At 34.4% G+C, this 24,727-nt stretch overlaps 1 protein-coding gene across 1 annotated transcript; it reads right to left on the bottom strand.

The window, feature by feature from the left end:
- On the bottom strand, positions 1 to 20,958 carry LOC117317415. The gene is made up of 12 exons (XM_033872228.1): positions 20,783 to 20,958; positions 20,253 to 20,391; positions 19,086 to 19,240; positions 17,954 to 18,110; positions 13,784 to 13,935; positions 11,676 to 11,846; positions 7,605 to 7,733; positions 6,117 to 6,308; positions 5,517 to 5,624; positions 4,531 to 4,629; positions 3,487 to 3,559; positions 1 to 2,816 (listed from the first exon to the last, which is right to left on the bottom strand). The coding sequence occupies exons 1-12, from the start codon at positions 20,871 to 20,873 to the stop codon at positions 2,390 to 2,392; spliced, it is 1,893 nt and encodes a 630-aa protein (XP_033728119.1). The 5' UTR covers positions 20,874 to 20,958; the 3' UTR covers positions 1 to 2,389.
- Between the last annotated feature and the right edge of the window lie 3,769 nt (positions 20,959 to 24,727).

Raw genomic sequence — 24,727 nt, 5'->3', positions numbered from 1 at the left:
TTCACACGAAGTAGAAATGATGCTCGCTTTAATCCAAGAACAATTCGTACATGTATTATATGTTGAAACAATGATGTACATATTATTAAATCACTATCGAATAATGTCATGATTGTATCTTTTCATTTTATATTCATACAGCAAAAATTATCATAAAGGAAATATCAAACGATGTAAAAAATTTGCTAGATTTTAGTTATGATGACATTAAAGTTATCTGTAAAATGAAATATCTACACTTGCGTTGCTGTCTCTAGATGTAGCTAACCAAACTCATTGTTTGGTTGTGGTGATAGTCCAGCCATGCGCAGAAAAAAACGTAAAGACGGACAACTTGTCCAAAGATCACAAGTCTTAGAAATTAATTAAAAATACATGATTTAAAATGTAATAGCTTAATCACATTAAAGAAAATAAGTATAAGCAATTCTAGCAACAATGAAAATAATACTTTTTTTCTGAAGCAGACGCCAAACAGGAATTTTGCCGTCTGCAACCTTTATAGTTCTTCTGGTAAGATTCCGCTGTTAATATATCCATAACTGTTCGATTGATATGTATAAGGTGATTTGTTTTTGAAATAACGCGCCATTACTTTTTTGTCAAAATAGATATTGTATGAACAAATTGAAAAACAAATAACTACAATCATTGTTTGGCGGGATGGTAAGGTCATCATGCTAATATGCAGTATGACATATCACTGAAAAAATTTAAACCTACTAATAATAACTTGATATATAGAATATATATAGAAGATATATTAATATAGACTGCCCTATACAACCAATTTCACCTGCACCTGCTAAAGATAACTAATATTACTGTAACATGTATCCAATATCCCTTCATAAAGATAACTTTTATAGACGGTCATATACATCCAATATCATCTGATAACAATAACGTATATAGATTGTCCAATACAACCAGTATAACCTGCTAACGATAACTAATGTAGACACCCAACGTCACGTGCTAACGATAAATAATACAGTTTGTCATATAAATCTAATATCATCTACTAACTATTACTAAAGTAGACGGTCATATATAACTAATATCACCTGATAACGTTAACTAATACAGACTGTCCTATATACACAAGATCACCTGCTAACGATAACTAATGTAGACTGTCATACACACTTAATGTTACGTGCTAACGATAACTAGCACACATTTTAGGTACAATATTGATTTTTTCATAAAAGCAAGAAAAAATCAAATGATAAGAATAATTTCAAACATATTGATATTTTTATGGTAACAAAGACAATAAGAAAGTCAATTTTCAGAAAAAGAAATGAAATAAAACTACATTATTTAGCAAAAAAAGAGGATATGTCATTTAACCAGCCAACAAGCGATTGTTTTTGCTGTCCTGCATCGAAGTGTTTTTAAATTGGGGCTACTACATATTTGCTTGGCGCCCGACATTTAATAACTACACATTGGCTTGGTACCCGACATTGAGGTAACTACATATTTTACATGTTGCCCGACTGAGATTATCACATATTTTATTTGATACCCGCTGTTAGGGTATCTTCATATTTTAGTTGGTGACCAGCATTAGGGTTACTGCATATTTTACTTTATTTTGATGCGCTACATTGTGGTTACTATATATTTTACTTGATGCGATACATCGAGTAACTCCATATTTACTTGGTGCCGACCATTGCAGTAACTAATTATTGACATGTTGCCCGAGATTGGGGTGACTCCATAGTTTACTTGATGCCCGACATTGAAGTAACTACATATTGTATTGATATAGTCATAATGTCATAGTGTTATTACCTTCTATCAGTTTGGCCCTGTCACGTATTAACACTAGATGACATAAGTCTTAGAAAAAAAGAAAAGTAAGGTAAAATCAATAAGCTACAAAGTTACTATCTTCCTTTAAGCAGTCACAACGATAATAGATCCCAGACATATATAAACCTTACCTAAATACATGTATCTATAGATTATATCCGTCCACCGTAATGAGAGAAAATCCACATATATGTAAAACAATTGATGGACGGAGAGGAAGGACAAACAGAAGGTATTAATGTTCTAAAACGGAAAAGTGTTTCCAGATTCATCTAGGGAAACATTCCAGCATGCATGGAAAAGTATTCTCGAGAGTTATCTAACCTTATAAAATATGTATTTTCTTGCTTATTTCGGAACTTTTAAGACTATTCAATTTTAAGATCTACAAATGTAGGAAAGATATTCCGCTGAGTTACCAATTTAACACTCATTGAAAGACCTACATACACTCTATCTTCGTACAAGTATATATGCAGCGGGCTACTGTCCGAAATTGTAAGATAGAGGATGGACGGACTAAAAACACTGTCCGCTAGGGATCAAGAAGGAGAAACGTGTGTTAGGGTAACTCGTTTGTGTCCAGAATGTAAAGTGAATCATCGTTTTCCACATACGACGATTTTCGTCCTTGGAAAACATCATACTCTCCTTGCGTCATACCGTTTCCAGTGTGGTCATATATACCAGACTCGTCCAGGTTTTCTTTTCTTTTCACAAAGACATCATATTCACCGTCGAGAGGCTGTTCTGACTTTGTGTGAGAATACAAGTCATCGTCACCCATTCCTACGCTGGGCCGCGAAGGCTTACCTAGGACCCCGTAGCCATAATCATCAATGTCTACTGATGGAGCATTGACACTTTGTGAATTATGGTCCGTGTCGGGCACTCCTCCGATTGTGGCAATGGGAGCCTCGTTATTGTAGTCAACCTGCAGTGTCTCAGGCTTAGAACCACCTCTCGCTTTGCCTTTGGAATAGCGATTTCTAGAATGAAAACCAAAATCAAGCATTGTAAACAACAACTGGTGCTGTAAAAAACCCTAGTACTGTAAACAAAACCTAGTGTTGTGCACAAAAAAGTGTGCTATAAACAAATACATGTGCTATACACATATTTATTGTAACAAATACAAGGGCTGAAAACAAAAACTGGAGATGTAAACAAAAACTAGTCTTGCAAACAAAAACAATGTTGTTAAACAAATGCTCATGTTGTAAACAGCCAACGCGAAACAAATGCTATTGCTGTTAACAAAACTAGTGCTGTAAACAAATGCTGTAAACAAAAACTATTGCTGTTAATAAAAGCTGTAAAAAGGTAGTAATGCAACCAAATAATGTACAAATTAAAAGAAATGACCTTTAATGATATAACTACAGATGGCAAATACCGCTCCAATTGTACTGGCTATCAATATGTACAGTAGGTTATAAATTATTAAAAAGGAAAGCAAAGCAAAGTATTGAATTTCCTGTGTAATGCACGCTCTGCTACGTTATTTCATTATTGATATCGACAGTCGCTACCATTATTTTTTGAAGTTGTTAAGAAACTCGAATTAGATCCCATATAGTTGACACTAAACAAAGTATACGTTTCCCTCATAAACCAACTCTCTCTAAGGGTAATAAGTGGTTACTTTGAAGTATTTACCTTGCGACAAGGATTGTGACCGTTGCGGCTATTATCACTACTGCACATGCAGCTACCACAGCAACAACTGTACCTGATGTAAAACGAGATTATTATAAGGTAAGAAAGCTGATAGCAATTCATATGTTACGTTAATATAAAATCCAAATAGGCATATTAAAATGTATTATTACTATACTAGAATAAAGTATTAGTTTTTAATATGCTTATATTGTGTATTTGAAAACAAAAAATCGGGTTCAAAATTTATACACTACATTATAGAACACAGAATTACATGTTTAAATCAATTAATAATTTCCTCGTACATGGGCATAGGGAACTCCCTTTTTGTACACTGTTATTTATAAAAAACAGAGGCATGGATAACTCCTCTTCTGTACACTGTTATTTATAAATACAGAGGCATGGGGAACTCCCTTTTTGTACACTGTTATTTATAAATACAGAGGCATGGGGAACTCCCTTTTGGTACACTGTTATTTATAAATACAGAGGCATTGAGAACTCCGTTTTTGTACACTGTTATTTATAAATACAGAGGCATTGAGAACTCCCTTTTTGTACACTGTTATTTATAAATACAGAGGCATGGGGAACTCCGTTTTTGTACACTGTTATTTATAAATACAGAGGCATGGGGAACTCCCTTTTTGTACACTGTTATTTATAAATACAGAGGCATGGGGAACTCCCTTTTTGTACACTGTTATTTATAAATACAGAGGCATGGGGAACTCCCTTTTTGTACACTGTTATTTATAAATACAGAGGCATGGATAATTCCCTTTTTGTACACTGTTCATAAGTAACTGAACATATGCATAGGTCTATATTTATAATTCGAAACAATTGGTAAACATAATAACATAATTAGAGAACAACGATACAACATACATTATGATAAACAATGCTATTATTTGCTAAGGCATTGAGCATAAAATATTTATACTTAATTATTGTGAATAATGAAGGGTCAATACAAAAGACATTTGAAATAAGATATCCGCGACTACATTCATCGAAATACACCAATAAACTTACCTATAGCTATGTCATCGTTGTTCGTCTTTATTTGGTTGCTGATAAACCCGACACAGGCAGGTTCATCAGGTTCATTGGAGTCTGAAGACAGGTGTGTTCCTGCAATGTTCAAGATTTTTTTTGTCTTACCTTAACAGATGTAAATAAGAAACAGATGTGTATAGATATACTGCCTCATCAGCAAATGGTACATATGGCTTAGAACCAGTAACACTTTTTGCAATGTAGTTAATTCTGTCCTTGACGCTCTCGCTTTGATTGATGATCACTGATGTTTAATCAGGTGTAGAACTTGATGAACTAAATTTATTGAGAGGTTCACAAAATATTTTGCAAACCATTGTATGACAGAAAGTGGTCGAGTCTGCATTTCATCTTTTACCATTGAATGAATACCACCCTTTTCCACAATTGGTATGTACTTGATGTATATATTAATGTAATGGCACTATGGTAGTTAAATGAACTTAATGACGGTATCCTACTTTGTGATACTTAGCATGTAAACCATTTCAGTGTATACCACGTTTTGACCTGTGAATCTCCTGATGATACCTTATAGTGCGATATATGCCTTGTAAACTTCCTAAGTGTATACCACATTCTGACCCGAAACTCTTCCGATTGTACCATATAGTGCAATATATGCCATTCCAATGTCTTAAAAGGACGTCATGAGCTGAAACTCTCCCTGTGGTATCCTACTTGTGATATATGCCATGTAAATCTCCTCAGTATATACCACGATCTGGCCTGTACATCACCCGACGGTATCCTATTTTTAATATTGATTTTTTCGAGTGTCCTCAAAGTACCTAGATTAATTGCTATATATTACATTATTATGTGTTTATGTGGTCTATACAAATCAGTTTCTGAAAGAATATCTTCTGAAACAAGAAACAACATATGTCCTCGTGGGGTTCATCTGAGTTATCCTCATTCTTTCAGTAGCACACATATACAGTTTTTCAGTCAATACTTACGGTTGACTACACAAACAAAATCTTGGACTTCTCTACAGCTTACTTCTGTCATTAATATTTCGGAGGCCTGATCCACTCGGCCTGTCCAACACACTTCCATCTGATTGTCTATAGAACAAAATACAACACCAAAAACATAACATCAGCACACTCTACCTTAGTTAAACATTAAACAGTCAAGGAGGTTCAAGGAAAGCTACATCTCTAACGTCGATATATGCTATAGGCCGTTTGAAGTACCTTTGTAATCACTGTCAACATTTTAATTAGGTATTACTAATGAACCAAATACATTATTGGTGTAAATAGCTATTGAGACTTTACCCACATGTGATCGAACCCTCGACACCAAGCTTGAAAACTCTACTGATTGAATTTAAAGAAAAACCCATCTAGGTCGAAGCTATATGTCACTGCTATTAAATGTGTATATAAATGCTATAATAATGAAAAAAAAATGAGTTATTAAATCGCTTTTAAACACCGAATTTCAAGATTTCTAATGTCAAAATACTAACTGTTTCGTGGTGTCCCGTATCTTTTTTCCCCCTTTTTCCTAAAAATTAAACATCATTTCTAACAAATAATTTGAAATCATACCTCCGAAGTTTGTATTCGCTGTCGTCATATTTTCGGCTAGCCATATCACATTGCTAGTGCCCATGCATGCGATGAACATGATACTCATGTAGTCAGGAGTAGCCAGGAATCCCGTCATATTGAGACTGCAGAACTCGGTCGCCGAGGCAAAGTCCATTTTGTCTTGTGAATATATCGCACGGAACTCCAAACCTAAAGTAATTAAATATTAGTGTCACATCACACATGTATTCTGGATTTTAAAATATTAATTAAGGGTCATTTTGATAGGATTATAATGCTATAAATTTTAAAACGAATAAATACTTTCAAACTTGCCCAAATCAGCGAATAATGCGTCAAATCGTCAAACCCCAACAAAGAACCATATGCTGTTATGTCCACACGGGCATATCTCTGAACCTCAACATCTTTATTTTCCCTAGAGGGCAGTTTGTTTTGATTATAGTCATTTTCCTAAATGAGTCCCAGTGCCACCAAGTAGATTAACCTATAAAAAAACCCTATTGGTACTCAAACACATGTATTACTGACATAAATTTGATACATATATATGTATATGCATTTTTTATTTACTTATTTTCTACCTTAGGTTTTGGAAATAATCATAATGACATTAACTATATGTAATCATCTATTTAAATCACTGTAAATGTTTATTTACATTTTCCCCTTCAGATATGTATTGTATCAGCTATGATTACAGTAATCTAAATATCACCTTGAAAAACACTTTGTATGACGTCAATATGGTGGGGGGAAAAGATCAATCGGGTGCTATACTTGAATCTACAGACAGATTCCTGATCCAGGAAAATAAAATTTTGTCCTAAACCATAGTAACATATTTTGGTGTATCGATTTGATTCCTTTTGACACGAACTACCCCAAAATTATTAATGTGTGGTTTGAGCACAAATCTGTAATCTAATTTTAGAGATGATGAATACTGATTACACGTACAATGTTAAAAAAAATTCTTTAAGTAGAATCACCAACAATTGTCATAATTGACAAAATTTGGAATGGAAGATAAGAAAGTTAACTACGTTTGAAATTAATGACTTTTTTCACATTTTCTTAACAATTCAGCTCCTCCATGTCTGTAGATCCACATACGTAACAGTATTGTGAATTTAAAGTATCAAACAAATCAGTTGGGAGGTATTCCTTTTTTTACAATAGTTTCTATTTTGATTTGAAATGACTAACTTCAAGATTAATATTGTAATTGAACGGCGAACTGAATGCTGTTTTCCTATGTTTTGTTGATTTTTGTTACAAACCTCTAAACGAATTACATGTCATCAGGCAGGTCCATGGTCAGTGATACTTGATAAACTTATTGCTACTGCACAATACAAGTGATTTGTAGGCATTTAACATACCAATGATATCGCTGGATTTCCTATTAAGATGACACTTAATGAAACATTTGCAATAATTTTCACATTAATTCACTTAACTCAAACGAAACTATAAACTTACTTGATTGACATTTCAAATAAGCTTGGTCCCAAACGTCTGTTTCGTGCATACAACCACAGGTTCCAGACTCTTTGCATAACAAGCTAGCAGCGCAATCGAAATCTGTCGAACAGCTTTCGTTCCATATTCCTTAACGAATACAGATTGTAGAAGAAAATAAGGTATATACGATGTGGCGCAGCGGTATAAACTGCGGGTATTTCTGGCTAGGCGATTAGGTGCCGTAGATCGTGAGTTCGAGGCCCAGTCAGGGCACGTGTCAAAAAGATATCTTCCTTCGTATTACTATGTTATATATTGTAAATAACGAATGAGACCTTAAGTATAATCTTTTCAAGTAGAAATTATTCGTACTTTGTTCATTATTATATCCAAGCAGTTTATTAACGTTACCTATGAGGATATTATAATGATGTGGTAATCAGCTAAAAAGCTTTGTTAAAATAAATAATTGCATGTTTGTGCAGAACGGCAAATTTGCTGGTAGTGATCGGTTCCAGAACTTTAGTCTCTTATTCATTTCGAAGATAACATTATTACCAGTTACATCGCTAGAATAACATTTACTTCCCAAGATAACATTACCTCGCTAGATAACATTTACTTCCCAAGATAACATTACCTCGCTAGATAACATTTACTTCCTAAGATAACATTACCTCGCTAGATAACATTACTTCCCAAGATAACATAACCTCGCTAGATAACATTACTTCCCAAGATAACATTACTTCCCAAGATAACATTACTTCCCAAGATAACATTACTTCGCTAGATAACATTACTTCCCAAGATAACATTACTTCGCTAGATAACATTACTTCGCTAGATAACGTTACTTCGCTAGATAACATTACTTCCCTAGATAACATTACTTCGCTAGATAACATTACTTCCCTAGATAACATTACTTCCCTAGATAACATTACTTCCCTAGATAACATTACTTCGCTAGATAACATTACTTCCCACGATAACATTACTTCGCTAGATAACATTACTTCCCTAGATAACATTACTTCGCTAGATAACATTACTTCGCTAGATAACATTACTTCGCTAGATAACATTACTTCGCTTTATAACATTACTTCGCTAGATAACATTACTTCCCTAGATAACATTACTTCCCTAGATAACATTACTTCGCTAGATAACATTACTTCCCACGATAACATTACTTCGCTAGATAACATTACTTCCCTAGATAACATTACTTCGCTAGATAACATTACTTCGCTAGATAACATTACTTCGCTTTATAACATTACTTCGCTAGAAAACATTACTTCGCTAGATAACGTTACTTCGCTAGATAACATTACTTCACTAGATAACATTACTTCCCTAGATAACATTACTTCGCTAGATAACGTTACTTTGCTAGATAACATTACTTCGCTAGATAACATTACTTCGCTACATAACATTACTTCCCTAGATAACATTACTTCCCTAGATAACATTACTTCGCTAGATAACATTACTTCGCTAGATAACGTTACTTCGCTAGATAACATTACTTCGCTAGATAACATTACTTCCCTAGATAACATTACTTCCCAAGATAACATTACTTCCCTAGATAACATTACTTCGCTAGATAACATTACTTCCCTAGGTAACACTACTTCCCTAGATAACATTACTTCCCTAGATAACATTACATCCCTAGATAACATTACTTCCCTAGATAACATGACATCCCTAGATAACATTTACTTCCCAAGATAACATTACCTCGCTAGATAACATTTACTTCCCAAGATAACATTACCTCGCTAGATAACATTTACTTCCTAAGATAACATTACCTCGCTAGATAACATTACTTCCCAAGATAACATTACCTCGCTAGATAACATTACTTCCCAAGATAACATTACTTCCCAAGATAACATTACTTCGCTAGATAACATTACTTCCCTAGATAACATTACTTCCCTAGATAACATTACTTCCCTAGATAACATTACTTCCCTAGATAACATTACTTCCCTAGATAACATTACTTCCCTAGATAACATTACTTCGCTAGATAACATTACTTCCCACGATAACATTACTTCGCTAGATAACATTACTTCCCTAGATAACATTACTTCGCTAGATAACATTACTTCGCTTTATAACATTACTTCGCTAGAAAACATTACTTCGCTAGATAACGTTACTTCGCTAGATAACATTACTTCCCTAGATAACATTACTTCGCTAGATAACGTTACTTCGCTAGATAACATTACTTCGCTAGATAACATTACTTCGCTAGATAACATTACTTCCCTAGATAACATTACTTCCCTAGATAACATTACTTCGCTAGATAACATTACTTCGCTAGATAACGTTACTTCGCTAGATAACATTACTTCGCTAGATAACATTACTTCCCTAGATAACATTACTTCCCAAGATAACATTACTTCGCTAGATAACATTACTTCCCTAGATAACATTACTTCGCTAGATAACATTACTTCCCAAGATAACATTACTTCCCTAGATAACATTACTTCGCTAGATAACATTACTTCGCTAGATAACATTACTTCCCTAGATAACACTACTTCCCTAGATAACATTACTTACCTAGATAACATTACTTCGCTAGATAACATTACTTCGCTAGATAACATTACTTCCCTAGGTAACACTACTTCCCTAGATAACATTACTTCCCTAGATAACATTACATCCCTAGATAACATTACTTCCCTAGATAACATTACATCCCTAGATAACATTACTTCCCTAGATAACATTACATCCCTAGATAACATTACTTCGCTAGATAACATTACTTCGCTAGATAACATTACTTCGCTAGATAACATTACTTGCCACGATAACATAACTTCGCTAGATAACATAACTTCCCTAGATAACATTACTTCCCTAGATAACATTACTTCCCTAGATAACATTACTTCCCTAGATAACATTACTTCCCTAGATAACATTACTTCGCTAGATAACATTACTTCGCTGGATAACATTACTTCGCTAGATAACATTACTTCCCTAAATAACATTACTTCGCTAGATAACATTACTTCGCTGGATAACATTACTTCGCTAGATAACATTACTTCCCTAGATAACATTACTTCGCTAGATAACATTACTTCCCTAGATAACATTACTTCGCTGGATAACATTACTTCCCTAGATAACATTACTTCGCTAGATAACATTACTTCCCTAGATAACATTACTTCGCTAGATAACATTACTTCGCTAGATAATATTACTTCGTTAGATAACATTACTTCCCTAGATAACATTACTTCGCTAGATAACATTACTTGCCACGATAACATTACTTCGCAAGATAGCATTACTTCGTTAGATAACATTACTTCGCTAGATAGCATTACTTCGCTAGATAACATTACTTCCCTAGATAACATTACTTCGCTAGATAACATTACTTCGCTAGATAATATTACTTCCCTAGATAACATTACTTCGCTAGATAACATGACTTCCCTAGATAACATTACTTCCCTAGATAACATTACTTCGCTAGATAACATTACTTCGCTAGATAACATTACTTCGCTAGATAACATTACTTCCCTAGATAACATTACATCCCTAGATAACATTACTTCCCTAGATAACATTACTTCCCTAGATAACATTACTTGCCACGATAACATTACTTCGCTGGATAACATTACTTGGCTAGATAACATTACTTGGCTAGATAACATTACTTGGCTAGATAACATTACTTCCCTAGATAACATTACTTGGCTAGATAACATTACTTCCCAAGATAACATTACTTCCCTAGATAACATTACTTCCCTAGATAACATTACTTGGCTAGATAACATTACTTCCCAAGATAACATTACTTCCCTAGATAACATTCCTCGTAAACTACACGAAGGTATTTGACTTATGATCAGACATCGTAGAAAAAAGTTTTGTTCTCGTTTTGGGCCAAGTGAGTGGAACATTGTCATCAACCAACCTATCTTGACACGATCATAACTTTCCCCCAGTTAATATAACACAGGGATAACGTTCATGATAACATATATTAAAAATATCTCTTACCTGGACATTGTCTGACTGTACATGGTTGGAGATTTTCGTCATCACCATCGCATGCCAGACCACCATATTGTGGCGCAGGGTTGTCACACGACCTTTTCCTGACCCAGTATCCCTCCCCGCACGTCACTGAACAACGCCCAAACGAACCCCATTCACTCCAACTTCCGTCAACTATAAAAAAACCCACCTCAATCAACTATAATATCATTACAGTTTCCCAAAGTGAAATATAAGGTTTTATAATGAAAATATACATGTAAGTGATGTTAATAATTTGAATATTTTAACTCAGTATTGTGAGTAAAAATATCGCCCTTAGTGGAACCCTATTTTCAAAACAATCAAAACAAAAGTTTATCTCCCTTTATTTGGCATTCTTCTACGTTTGTTCAATAATGTACATGTAACAAGAACGTAAACAGTCTAAATAACAACAATTTGAACTACGATATCTTCCGTTTTCCATATACTATATATCATCAACAAATCATGATCATCCCAACGATCATCTTTTGTCGTCTGTTCAGGAATCATACACAACTACTCTGTCTTAACAGCATTGATCCTAATATCTAACCTACGAATGTGGTCTGAAAATCCGATATGTAATGTGAAAGTAAAATCCAACGTGCATGGACCACAGGCCTGTGTTCAGAGATCACGTGCAATGAACACGTGTCTCGATACGATTATGTCAGTCACAAGTGTTAGAAAGCAAAACAAGCGCTTAAGGTGATTTTCTGACAGTGACATTGATCTCTGCATGCAGTCAAGATTTGTTTGTGGGTATTCATCTTTCCTGTCTGTCCGCAAACAACTTCAATATGTCAGCCTACAACATTCCCAGCCACAGACATCACTTCGCCATATTGCGACAGCTAGCTGTGTTGTCGATATTATTACGCATTTAAAAAAAAACCTTCAGTGTTAGATAGTATAATCTATTGATCCCAGAATATTTGCATCCAAATGTTTGTGCGTTACACGAGTTGTATTTATTAACTTATGTAAATTGTCTTCAAAACTTGTGTCCCATATAGAACTAAATGTAAATTCTTGGTTAAGTTGAGAAAAAAAAAAAAAAAAAACTAGAATATTCCTTGTTTATAGATGAATAACAATTATGTGGGTGAATATTTTCCACGAGTGCGAATTCACTTGCGCTTCGCACTTTTGAAAATTAAAAAATTATCACCTGGACTTAACTAAGCTGTTTAACAACTGTTCCTGAGAGACGAAAGTCGTTGTCGGGGAAGTGATTTTCTATTTTTTGAGCCACAGAGAATATTTATCATAGACAAGCGAGTTTAGACAGTTTTAAAGTTTGATAATAGACATAACAGTCTTAACAATATTAAGGTATGGCAAAAGACAAGTCAGTCTAAACTGTTTTTAGGTATGACAATAGACAAGACAGTCTAGACAGTTTTAGGTATGATAATAGACAAGACAGTCTAGACAGTTTTAGGTATGATAATAGACAAGACAGTCTAGACAGTTTTAGGTATGCCAATAGACAAGACAGTCTAGACAGTTTTAGGTATGATAATAGACAAGACAGTCTAGACAGTTTTAGGTATGATAATAGACAAGACAGTCTAGACAGTTTTAGGTATGATAATAGACAAGACAGTCTAGACTGTTTTTTGGTATGGTAACAGATAATACAGTCTAGACAGTTTTAGGTATGATAATATACTTTTATAACTCCTATGTTTTACAAATGTAAAAAGTATTCGAATCGCACGTGATTTCTTCGAATGCCAATTAAAGTTAAATTGGCAGTCATTTTGATAATTGTAGAAGAATGGTTGAATCTCATTTTTCTTTCTTACTGAATTTCATGAAGAGAGTTGAGTGATTTTTGCATAGGAACTCGGCGATAGGTCGACGGCAGGCAATAGAGAATATTTTTCAATTTTGCCGAAACTGAATGTAGTACATTTGTTACAGACTAGACAAGTTATTTTAACTTATTTGATATCAAATATCTTACCTGGGCATTGTTTTGTTTTTACGCCATGAACATTTTTTATCAATTCAAGAATCTTTAGGTTTAGTACAAGTTAACATCACAAATAATGCAGAGTACGATAAAACAGCATTACCAGCACATTGAACAGCAGCAAAACGTTGGCAAGCCGGACACAATAAATTTGTCAGTTTGCAAAGTTCAAGCTCAGACTCGCTTCCGGTGCAGTAATAATGCCTCTCCCACACGTATCCTTCCCCTGAGGTCTCAAGTTTAGTTACGCCACTACTGCAATACAAGAATTTTCAATTTTTCAATGAATTTTCAATGTCTGTGATGAAAAGACAGACGCCTTATATTTGATTATCCAATTATTGATATTATCCATGGCGCATTACTGATAATTAACAGTGTACATCTTTAAAAAATCAGTGCAGATCATACAAATCACTCGGGTATCTATACAAAAGCAAGCAGATTAGTTTGTGTTCAGCTGTATGAAATCGAATTTAGTTGTACGTAGATTAGAGATGCGCAATTAACAACCTGGTCTAAATATTTGTATAAAGTTCTATCATTGTCAATACCTGTATTCGAAAATTGTTATAATGTAAGAATTAACTCTATTATACATACATGTAGCCTGTCTTTACCTAAAACGTGGACACTGTATAATGTACATGTAGATGTAAATTTTATTTATTTACAACAGTTGCGAAACAAGTTACATCAAATTATATCAAGTTTGAAACGCGCAAGGGGTCTTACTGTGGGAGGAAAACGAAAATCACTTGAAAAACCCACGTAGTCGGGCAGTTGGAATCAAACTCCAGCCCCCTAGATCAAAGGCAAGCGTGTTTTTCTGTTCTATCCGACAACCCATATTGTACACAACGTATTTCTATTGACGATACCAGTAAACTATTTCTATAGATAATGCGTGCAATGTTAGCAGTTTTGTTATTCTTGAATGTTTTCTAAAGGTTGGTAAAGTAAATTTAGCTAAAACATTATTTTATTCAACAAGCTTACCGGTTATAAGTATTTATATATTAAAGTATTTAAAATGCTGAAGTACCATCCACGTAAATATGGTATATCATATACACGTCTCTTTCAGAAGGTAGAAAGTTGTAGTAATCCAAACGAATCAGTCGTGGATACATTTATTATGAAGTGTTTACAAAGGGAGACGATAGTAACGTGACCCTGGGGTCAGGGTCTGCTGAGAGTAGCCAGATCACACCTGCAGACCAGTCAAGTTTAAACAAAGATGCACCCTGTACATGAGAAGTAAAAATATACTTGACAGAACTACCCCGTGAAGCAATTCGACTATGTTTGAGAAGATGAAGTATTTATATGACCATGCTTAGGGCCGTTCTCAAATATCGGCCCGTTCTCAACTTAAAATCTGAGAATTGAGAATTAAGAAGTTTTGAGAAAGCCGAATTTTGAGCATATGCTTAAAGTTAAGCATGTACTCAGAGTTAAGCATTGAGAACGTACTTAAGAAGTTTCGTGAAAGCGGGGCCATATCCGTAAACTGTAAAACGAAAGTAGGTCTTGCCCAACTACATATAGATTACGATACGATAGCTATGAATTAAATCAGTGTTACTTTCCATTGTAATTAGGCACAATGGTGTCTCAAAAATTGCGAAAATAATCCGGTAATGTTCAATGGTCTTCTGTTTTTATTATCGTCGTGTTTTCTGGGTCACGTTCTATTAACCGACGCCACGAAATGTCATACAGCTAATGGACCGAAGTGTTATCCACTCCAAACCTCCAATTATCGACTATAGATGCCTGATTCTATAGCATGTGGGCTTCCTACGTCATCAAATTCATTTCCCGCGAAATTACTGGGAAATCTAAAACAATTCTTTCAATGAAATGAAGCGAAATAAATAGAAAACGTCTAAATAAAAGCATCGTGATCAGTATTGAGTACAACGTTAAAGTTCATTGTAAATAATTGCTTCTATTTGCTAACCTAACGCATAAGTAATTTAAATCAAAATATCTTAAAATCCATACATGCATGTATTTCGTTTCTATTATAATCTTAAAATTTGTATCACAAGATCATTTAGAAGCTTTGCAGTACTAACTCTTTCAAACGCCCAGATACTTTGATTTGAGCAAAGATGGCGATCTGAAGCTGTGTGGCGGTTTGGATTGGAATTAAATTGCGTATATTTCGACAGGTAAACACCGAACAAGGTTCCCGTGTTGTCAGATCATCTAATTTTGTCATTATGTATTCAGAACAGTTGTTGTTTAGTCGCTACGGTCATTAACATACAAATTCGGATTATTATATAAATACGTTAGAAGTCTATTTAATTATTTAACAAGACACAATAACATTACATATACAGAAAATTGCAAATGGGATGGGAAAACAAGCTTAAAGCCTATACTAATTCCTTTCCTAAAGTAAATTTGATGTTTTATAGAAATGTGTCATTATAATGGTAACAGGTATGCACAATAGAAATCAGGTGTACACCTGTAACCTAATTCTTTATAAAAAGCGCTGATATTTCTATTTTACATGCCTGTAACCATTTGTTTTTCATATAACATGCGCATTTCTATTATGCAAACCTGTAACCAAATTCTATAATATAATTTTAGGCATGGCCTATGTGAGAGCGCAGCAATCCCGGTGCCCATGGAATTCGAGAAACAAGCACACATAATCTAGTGTACTAGAATAGTAAATCCCACGTTACAAAATGAATATATTGCCAACAGATCTATACACTGGTTTGTAATAAAGTATATATCAACAAGAATTATGATTTAGATAACTTACTACAAAAACTAATCGTAGAATAAGTCTTAAAATAGACTGATTAAGCGATGACAAGGTGACGGGATGAGCAGCAGACGACAACAAAAAAATTCGGAAGTCCTCTTTATTTTATGTGCTATATTTGGTAAACTTGTATGCAACTCGAACGGACCGGAGCTGCACTCTCGTAAAACACCGGAAATATTTTCGTTGAAAATTATACCGTTACGTTTTGAATATAAAAAATTAAGAACTTGTTCGTGATAAATTTTATTAACAAATTCTAACTAGTGTGAAGTCAAACATTTGCTTATTTTTAAAATCTTGATATTTTGTTATCTCCCGAGAATGTGACTTTGAATACAGTCTTGCGCAACACTGGATCTTGTCGTGACTTCCTGTTTCCGGTTACTGAGAAAGTTTTTGAACTCTAAGTATATTGGGGGAAAAGGGGGGTTTCCGAGACATCTCTACCATTAAGTTCGCTACGCGAACGGGCTTCGCCCTGCGCTCTCTATAAAATGCGGCTAATTAATTAGCTTAGGTAATGCTAGCGAAAACCTATGAGTAATAACTCATCGATAAACTCGAGATTAATAGTTTATTGTTTTTTTTCTCAATGTTGGTTACATACAGACTGTAGCATAATGTTTCACAAGTTTTAATTTGTTTATTTATTTGCTACACTAAGTTAAGGGTTAAGCTTCTTAACATTAGATTATTTGTAAACAAATAGGTCCTATATTTCTGGTTAATCTGATTTGTCTAAACTCATAAGTCAATGTTATAGCCTTTGGCGCATGTGCATTCATATAGAGAAAAGAGACAATATTTTGTTTACGCAAACGTTATCGTCATCGTCATCACTTTTCATCAATTTAGTGCCTTTGGGTCAGTTTGTTTGCCAACCCATTTGCTTTACATTACTTTAGTGTGGTGTTATTTATAAATGCTTTGACATGTGTTTTAATTAGTTATGGCGGATGTTTACATGTAATGTACCTTACTTGTGGAAAGAAATCACTTTGAATTTATGCTTTGTTATTTTTAAAATTGTTTAACTTTCTATAAGTATTATGAACTGCCGCTTATTGTGGCCATGTTTAATGTCTATATGTATTTTGATATTTTTAAGTTTCAGGAACATAAAGCGCTGATATCTCTATTTTACAGGCTGGTAACCATTGTTTTACACATAGCGTGAGTGTTTCTATTGTACATACATCTAAACTAATTCTTAAGAAGTAACGCCGGTAGTAGTAGATGTACATGCAAGTCCCTCCTCTTGTATGAGAACCAGTCATACAGACTGTGATTCGAAGTTGATGTTGTATTTTAAACGGGGGTCCATATTCAACGTTACACCGGCAAGTCTTTATACAAACCAGCACAGGGAAGGAGTAGGCTCTAATATTATTTTCCTTTTATACTAACCAGAAAAAGACGCCTGTGATATCAGTAATCTAAATTGTACATATAATGTATTTCTATCGTACATACCTGTAACCAAATTGTTTACAGACAGTCTTTGCATTTCTAGAAGTCCAGCATTCCCCACACAGAAAGTTCCATTTAAAACCGTAAGTTACATCTTCTAAAAAAACCGATACTAATTTGATGTTATCCGGTAGACTGACGTCAACAAGTCTCACTGCACCTAATATATGTAAAAGAGACGGATGTGATGACATTAGCAAGGTTCGAGTTCGGTAAATTCATATAACGTAGCCACGAGTACAAGATTCTGTTCATCACATAACTCAAACTAATTTCTATATTAGACAGAAACATTCCGACAAGCTATAACGGTAATCAGAGGATATTCACCGCTGAATGTTATTTGTTTATGAATAAAAACCTACTGATGAAATAGAGTTTACACAACGAGTGGTTGCTGGATATGGAATTTATTTCACACGAGTAAGTTATTTTTTAAAAGTTACAAAAGACACGAGCTTAAGCGAGTGTTTTTTGCAACTTTTGAAAAATAACTTACTCGTGTGAAATAAATTCCATATCCAACAATCACGGGTCGTGTGACCTAATTCTACCACAATAATATCGACTTCAATCAAGGGGAAACATGGCCAAGTATAATTTCGCGTATGCAAATAAAGTGTACCGGTGACGTCCCGGTAATGTGACGTCATTAGATTATTGATGACGTCAATAACAATTGCAGCTTGGGTCAAAGTTCACCGCGTTGCCAATCAAAACGCGTACAGAGTTTATACCACGTGTGGTATAAACAGATTGTTAATCAACAGCTGTAATGATTAACTCATGGTCTGATAGTTGAATAACACAGGGTATTGTGGTAGAAATTTGTTTACGTCATGGATATATTTTATAACTGATTATATATAAACATGTATATCTATTCACAAAGGCCCGTGAGACAGAGATAATACTCCCAATAGTGGTGACATTTTGTTCATTTTCTAAACAATATTTCGGTTAATTTGGTCTTTAAATTGATTTTGATTTTTAGTTATTCTCGTTAAAGTAAGGGAACTCCATCATGAGATTCCAGCATTATTCCATAACTAGAGCAGGCAACGGTATAGCAAATATCAGAAAAACGAGATCAGGTAATTATCAGAATTTCATTAAGAACATTTAATGTTTATACCTGCACAAAGAACACCTGCCACCTCTGTACATGGGCTGCATGGTCTGTACTGGCAAGACGAAAGGTTGGCTTCATTTCCAGTGGGGCAATAATAAGAATCAGTTAGAATACCTGTCCCGTGTTCAAGTATAGACACACTTTGCCGCACACCACCACTGTAGTACAATATTACAGCTTAAGTAAATAACATTAAACAAAAGCCAATTATTATTGTTTCAGAATTCCTTTTTGCTAACCGACATTGTCGTCGATCAATCAATCGCTTGTCGATCGGGAGTAGGTATAAAATTGATATTAACGCCTCAGAGTAGGTAAAATTAAACTGATATCTTTCATCCCGAAGAGCTATACATTCAAAGTATTAGTTTACATACAATTAACTGGAAAGTGTTTATGGTGACGAAGGATGTTCTCATAACGTATACATAATAAATAATTTAATCATAACGTATATATAATAAATGATGTATATATAGTGAATAATTTAATCACATATGCATAATAAATAACGCTTACCAAGCTTATACATAATAATTTACACATAACGTACATGTATGTATGATAGATAATGAATATATACATTATCCATGATAAAATAAAAATATTTCGTATAAATGTAATGTATACAAAACGTATACAATAATACTTACATGGCAAATAATCTATACGTAACATGCATGTATATATAAAAATGCTAACATAACATAATCATAATACATAAATCACTACGTATACATAGCGTATCCATAATGTATAACGTATACAATAATGCATATAAAAGGCCGTCATTGTGAATAAGAATCAATTATAATTTAAAACAGTCAATAGCAGTGCCCCTCAACCAAGAGCTGTTTACCTAGTCATTTCCTTATATCCATTATCTTTCTTTTTTTACACCAGTTTATGTAATCTAAAGTTATATATTATGATGTCAGGAGAATGCCCTGTCATATCTTAGAACCTGTAAAAACCCTGCCATTTTGTATTTCGATCGTGTAGTACGGAGCCGTTTGTTGAAATCCCGGTGTTTCAGAATACTTTGGAGTGTTATCTTTCTATTTACATGTATTTATTAATCAACCTATCATTGAAAACCCACGAAATTTATTATGTCATGTGTGATATATGGAATATTAAACCAATGAATCAGTAATTCGTATAGCATACCTAAATCCGAGCTCCCTGCAGGCCACGTTAGCAGATTTATTTGACCAGCAGTCTCCACATAAAGGATTCCATGTTTGTTGGCTTTGGTGGTATATCTCTATTGCTCCCTCACGTGTAGGACTATTCCTCTGTAGTCTCACTAGACAGACAGTGATATGTGATGTGTGATTATGTATGATATCTTATTATATTCCTACATTTATCCATTTCATCATTGTAGCTGTAAGCAAATTCGTTTATAAGGACACTCATCCTGCAACTGGCACTGTATTGTCGGAATAAACCCACCATATATCTTTTTGTTGTATTCGGCAGTGACGGAAAACAAAGACTCGGCACTTTTCTTTCTTTCTTTACTCTCGCCAAAATACAGCTTATATTTTAAGACACTGACCATGTATTCTCTATATACTTCTGACCACATACGTTTCCAATGCTAAAAGTATGGCAGTGTACGTAGAAAATATTGTAGCGTAACGTATGTTATTTAAGATAAGATTTTAAAATATCTTAATTAATAGTTTACTTACCTTTACCATTAACATCTAGGACTTGCCAAAGGTTAAGCAGCAATATGAAAAAATGCGTCACCATAATCGGGCGAGCTGAGTTCAGCTTCATACTAGACTGTGTTGACGGAGATTGAATCAGGATGTATCTGTCCTAAAAACCTGTGTATGATGCGAGGGTTTTCCCCGAGTTCGTCATGGTGTATAGGATGTGTGACTTTAAGTGTAATAGGGGTAATTACGGACAGTGTGATGAAGCACTAAAACGGACACACAAATCCTGTGTATACTCTATCTATATACAGGATTGAAACGCCATTTATAAAGGAAAATGAACGAAAAATAACCAACAAATATCCAGTGCACAAAACTAGTCATGTAATGTACCAAAATGTTTGTCTGGACATGTTCGTTTGAAAATCATTAATAACTTGCTGTAGATGCTGAGAGTTTTGTCCATAGAGGTACTTTATGCATGGTAAATGTAACATGTAGCAGCAAATAACGAAAATAATCAAACCAGAAATATAGCTATGCTGTTATGCTCATAAGTGTCTATATAACACACAATAGGAGCGTTTGTTTTAACACTGGTTTAGTTTTTACCTTGAAATGCAAATGAAGATTGTGAATAATATAAAACACGAATATGGCATAAAAAGAGGTATTTCATTAATTAAAATGTTCTTATTAGATATTATCTAGACATTCGATATTTGAAGGATGCTTTCAATACAAATCGATAAACTGTGGAGTTTAGAGGTTTCTTTTCAGGAAGAGGCATCTTTTACCTTAAACTCAGCGGTTGAACATTTCCCCTCAAATCAGTCTTTTTGCCATGATCAAAGGTCTTAATTGTGTCTTATAGGGGCAATTTGATGCTTGAAATGCCTCCCTATATGCCATATTTGTTGGATATTTTTCTCAAACGCCATTTGCATTTTAAGGTCAAAATATTATCACTATATGAAGTCTTACTCTTTCAAGCCAATGCTCCTATTGTGTAATAAAGATACTTGTGATAATAAAGAAATCTTGTGCAATATATATATATTTAATACACGTGAGCTAGTTATGTTTCCATGAAACATGCATTTTTAAACAGCAAGGCTCATGGTTAGCAATGATAAATTACTTCTTTTAAAACTTTTGATAGGCTTATAAAATGTCTCTGGTATATATCATCATATACATACTTCGCATGGTTTCTAAAAGATAAACATGTGTCTTATACTTCAAAACAATCTATTGAAAAAGTACACATAGGACAGATTTTATTTTGCCTTTGAGAAACATGGACGGTATTGTCAGATCTATGTCAGAAAAACAACAGAGAACGCCGATATTTAAACTTAACCTTAATTATATATTGTGATAAACAAAATCGATCAAATGGAGGCAAAGTACGAACAATATTAGGATTTTTCATGGAGACACTTCAATAAGTTCAATGAAAATCAGACCAAGTGTCACAGGCGGTCAAGCGTCTTCCGTGTCATTAACAACACCCGTCATACAACTCTAGGTCTGGCATATCAACAGTCATCGAACATATCTGTATTTATAGCGCTCGAGATAAAAACTAATTCCACTGACATCATGATGTCGAGCATAAAATGTGGACGAACTTATTAGGGATGTAGTTAGAACGACATTGACGTAATAACGACGTAGTTAGGACAACAGTTCTCAGAGTTATGTCACTGCATTCATGCTACCTCGACCAGTTATAAATGCGACCTCTTTACGCTTAATATTGAATCTACAATATCATACATCATCATGTACTTAAAATTTGACTGGGCTCCTCTTATTAACACAGAATAATACAACTCTATACTTCCTTGCTGTTCCTCTACAGTTTGACTCCGACAATGCTAGGCGCACTAATAACTTGTGTCAAATTAAATGGCTTAATATAAGCTGTTTGAAGACACTTTTATATTTTATATTGGAGGCGTTTCCTGAAAACATGAAGCTCAACCCCTTATCAGTTCCTTTACATGTAAAGGTATATTGCTAAGATTAATCTATCATTTTCTTGTTTGGGTCTATTTATCCGTAATTTTAGTGATGTTGGTATCTCCCTTGACACTCGTCATCATATGACCCTGGCTGTTGGTGTCTCCCTTGACACTCGTCATCATATGACCCTGGCTGTTGGTGTCTCCCTCGACACTCGTCATCATATGACCCTGGCTGTTGGTGTCTCCCTTGACATCCGTCCTCATATGACCCTGGCTGTTGGTGTCTCCCTCGACACTCGTCCTCATATTGACCCCGGTAGTTGTTGTCTCCTTTGACATCCGTCCCATATGATCCTGGACGTTGCGTTGATGTTACAGACGAATTCAGATGCAACACAGTAGTAATCCGCTAGATGGTGTCGAATTACTCCGTTCTGAATTTTGCTTATTACTTTCCAACGTTATCGTATTACACGCCAATGCCAAAAGCAGACGACATAGGTATCACTGTGTCAGGCGTCGTCGGTGGCGGCGGCATCGTCGTCCACACAGAGGTTTCCGTGCGATAAATCATGATCCCTTTGGTCGATCATATCAAACTTCATTCAAATGTTCCTTACAACAAATACTTGTTTGTGATTGCTTTTCAGGTCCGAAGGTTAAAGGTCAGTTTCAATGTTACTAATAATATAAATTTCGTTTCCGTGCCATAACTCAAGCCTTTGGACCGATCATATTGAAACTTCATACAGTCTTTCCTTACCACCAGTGTTTGCAAGGGATTGATGTTTTTATGGTCCAAAGGTCAAAAGTCAAGGGTACTGAAAATATAAATAGAAAATATGTTTCCATGCAAAAACTCTTGTAAATCACCCAACTTTCTGTGCAGTTGACAAGTCCACTTTTGTGGAATTCTTGTTTTCAAATACTTCTTAAAATGATTACAACTATTTACGTGGACGAATGTTGGAAGGTTGTTGTATCTTTTTCCTTTTTTTGATTGATTAAAACATCGTGTAATATTCCATCATGAAATTCAGTATTACAGTTGTCGCTAATGCATGGGAAACTATCTCAAAGGGACAGTGATAATTGTATGCAAACAAAGTTCCTGGTATGGAATCACAAATGTACACATATAACAATAGTTTGTGATATATGTATGTAAACTAATATTGACTTAGAGTAAAGATACACCAGTATCGACAAGTGTATGTAAAGATTAACACTCTACTGTATCGAATCGAAATAATTACAAAAGGACATGATATTCATAAATGTTACTATAGGAACTATTACGTTATAGACCATTAACAGTAAAGTATTGTCGTGTAGAAGGAAGCGTCTATACAGCATGTTCCTGGACACTCCTTAGTAAGTTTAAGTTTATAACGAGGATGACCAAGCGGGACGGAAATGTCTATAGGAAACTTCTTATGTAAATCAGCCGGAAGTTGTAAGGATTAGTCGTGTACATCCCCTACACCAGTTCATATTATAGTGTATTTGTTAAACGAGTTAAGTTCACTATGACATGATTTCTGTACTCTTTACTACAATAGAGATAGTCGATGGAAGGATATCGAAACTTTTTTTTTTTTTATTTTTTTTTTGCATTTTAAGTGAAATGCGAAGGTGTACCGTGTATCTCCGGTTTATGTCTTTTTACAAGAAAAGCTACAAGTGCTTCTACTGCCATATTACATCTACTTATTATGTATTGAATATAGTATTTAACCAATATTGTAGGTTTGTTAGGGTGTGTATGTTCTGGATCGGTCCATTATTCGTGTGAGCTTAAACCTGACATCTGAGGCAGGTCTTTAATAATATGATTCATGTAATTAAATTCTTTTCGGTATCACAATTTGATCATATTTTTACTTCATCTCCAAATCCAATTGAAAAGCTTTCTTAAGAAGTTAAATTATATCCTGTTCTAATATTTGTAGAATAGTGGGCCAGATAAAATCAAGAGAGATATTATTGTTCACCATTA

This window comes from Pecten maximus, chromosome 2, assembly GCF_902652985.1.
Source record: "Pecten maximus chromosome 2, xPecMax1.1, whole genome shotgun sequence".
NCBI classification, from domain to species: domain Eukaryota; kingdom Metazoa; phylum Mollusca; class Bivalvia; order Pectinida; family Pectinidae; genus Pecten; species Pecten maximus.
Note: the sequence above shows the minus strand (reverse complement) of the source record. Positions and strands in the feature narration are given on the sequence as shown.

What these genes read in the sequence shown, in the direction of transcription:
- LOC117317415 (XM_033872228.1), bottom strand. Translation starts at nt 20,873, where the DNA reads ATGAAGCTGAACTCAGCTCGCCCGATTATGGTGACGCATTTTTTCATA. An exon ending in TTATTTGAAATGTCAATCAA is followed by an intron (nt 6,309 to 7,604) that starts GTAAGTTTATAG and finishes TAATTACTTTAG; the next exon opens with GTTTGGAGTTCCGTGCGATA. An exon ending in TTTTGTTTGTGTAGTCAACC is followed by an intron (nt 4,630 to 5,516) that starts GTAAGTATTGAC and finishes TGAACATTGCAG; the next exon opens with GAACACACCTGTCTTCAGAC.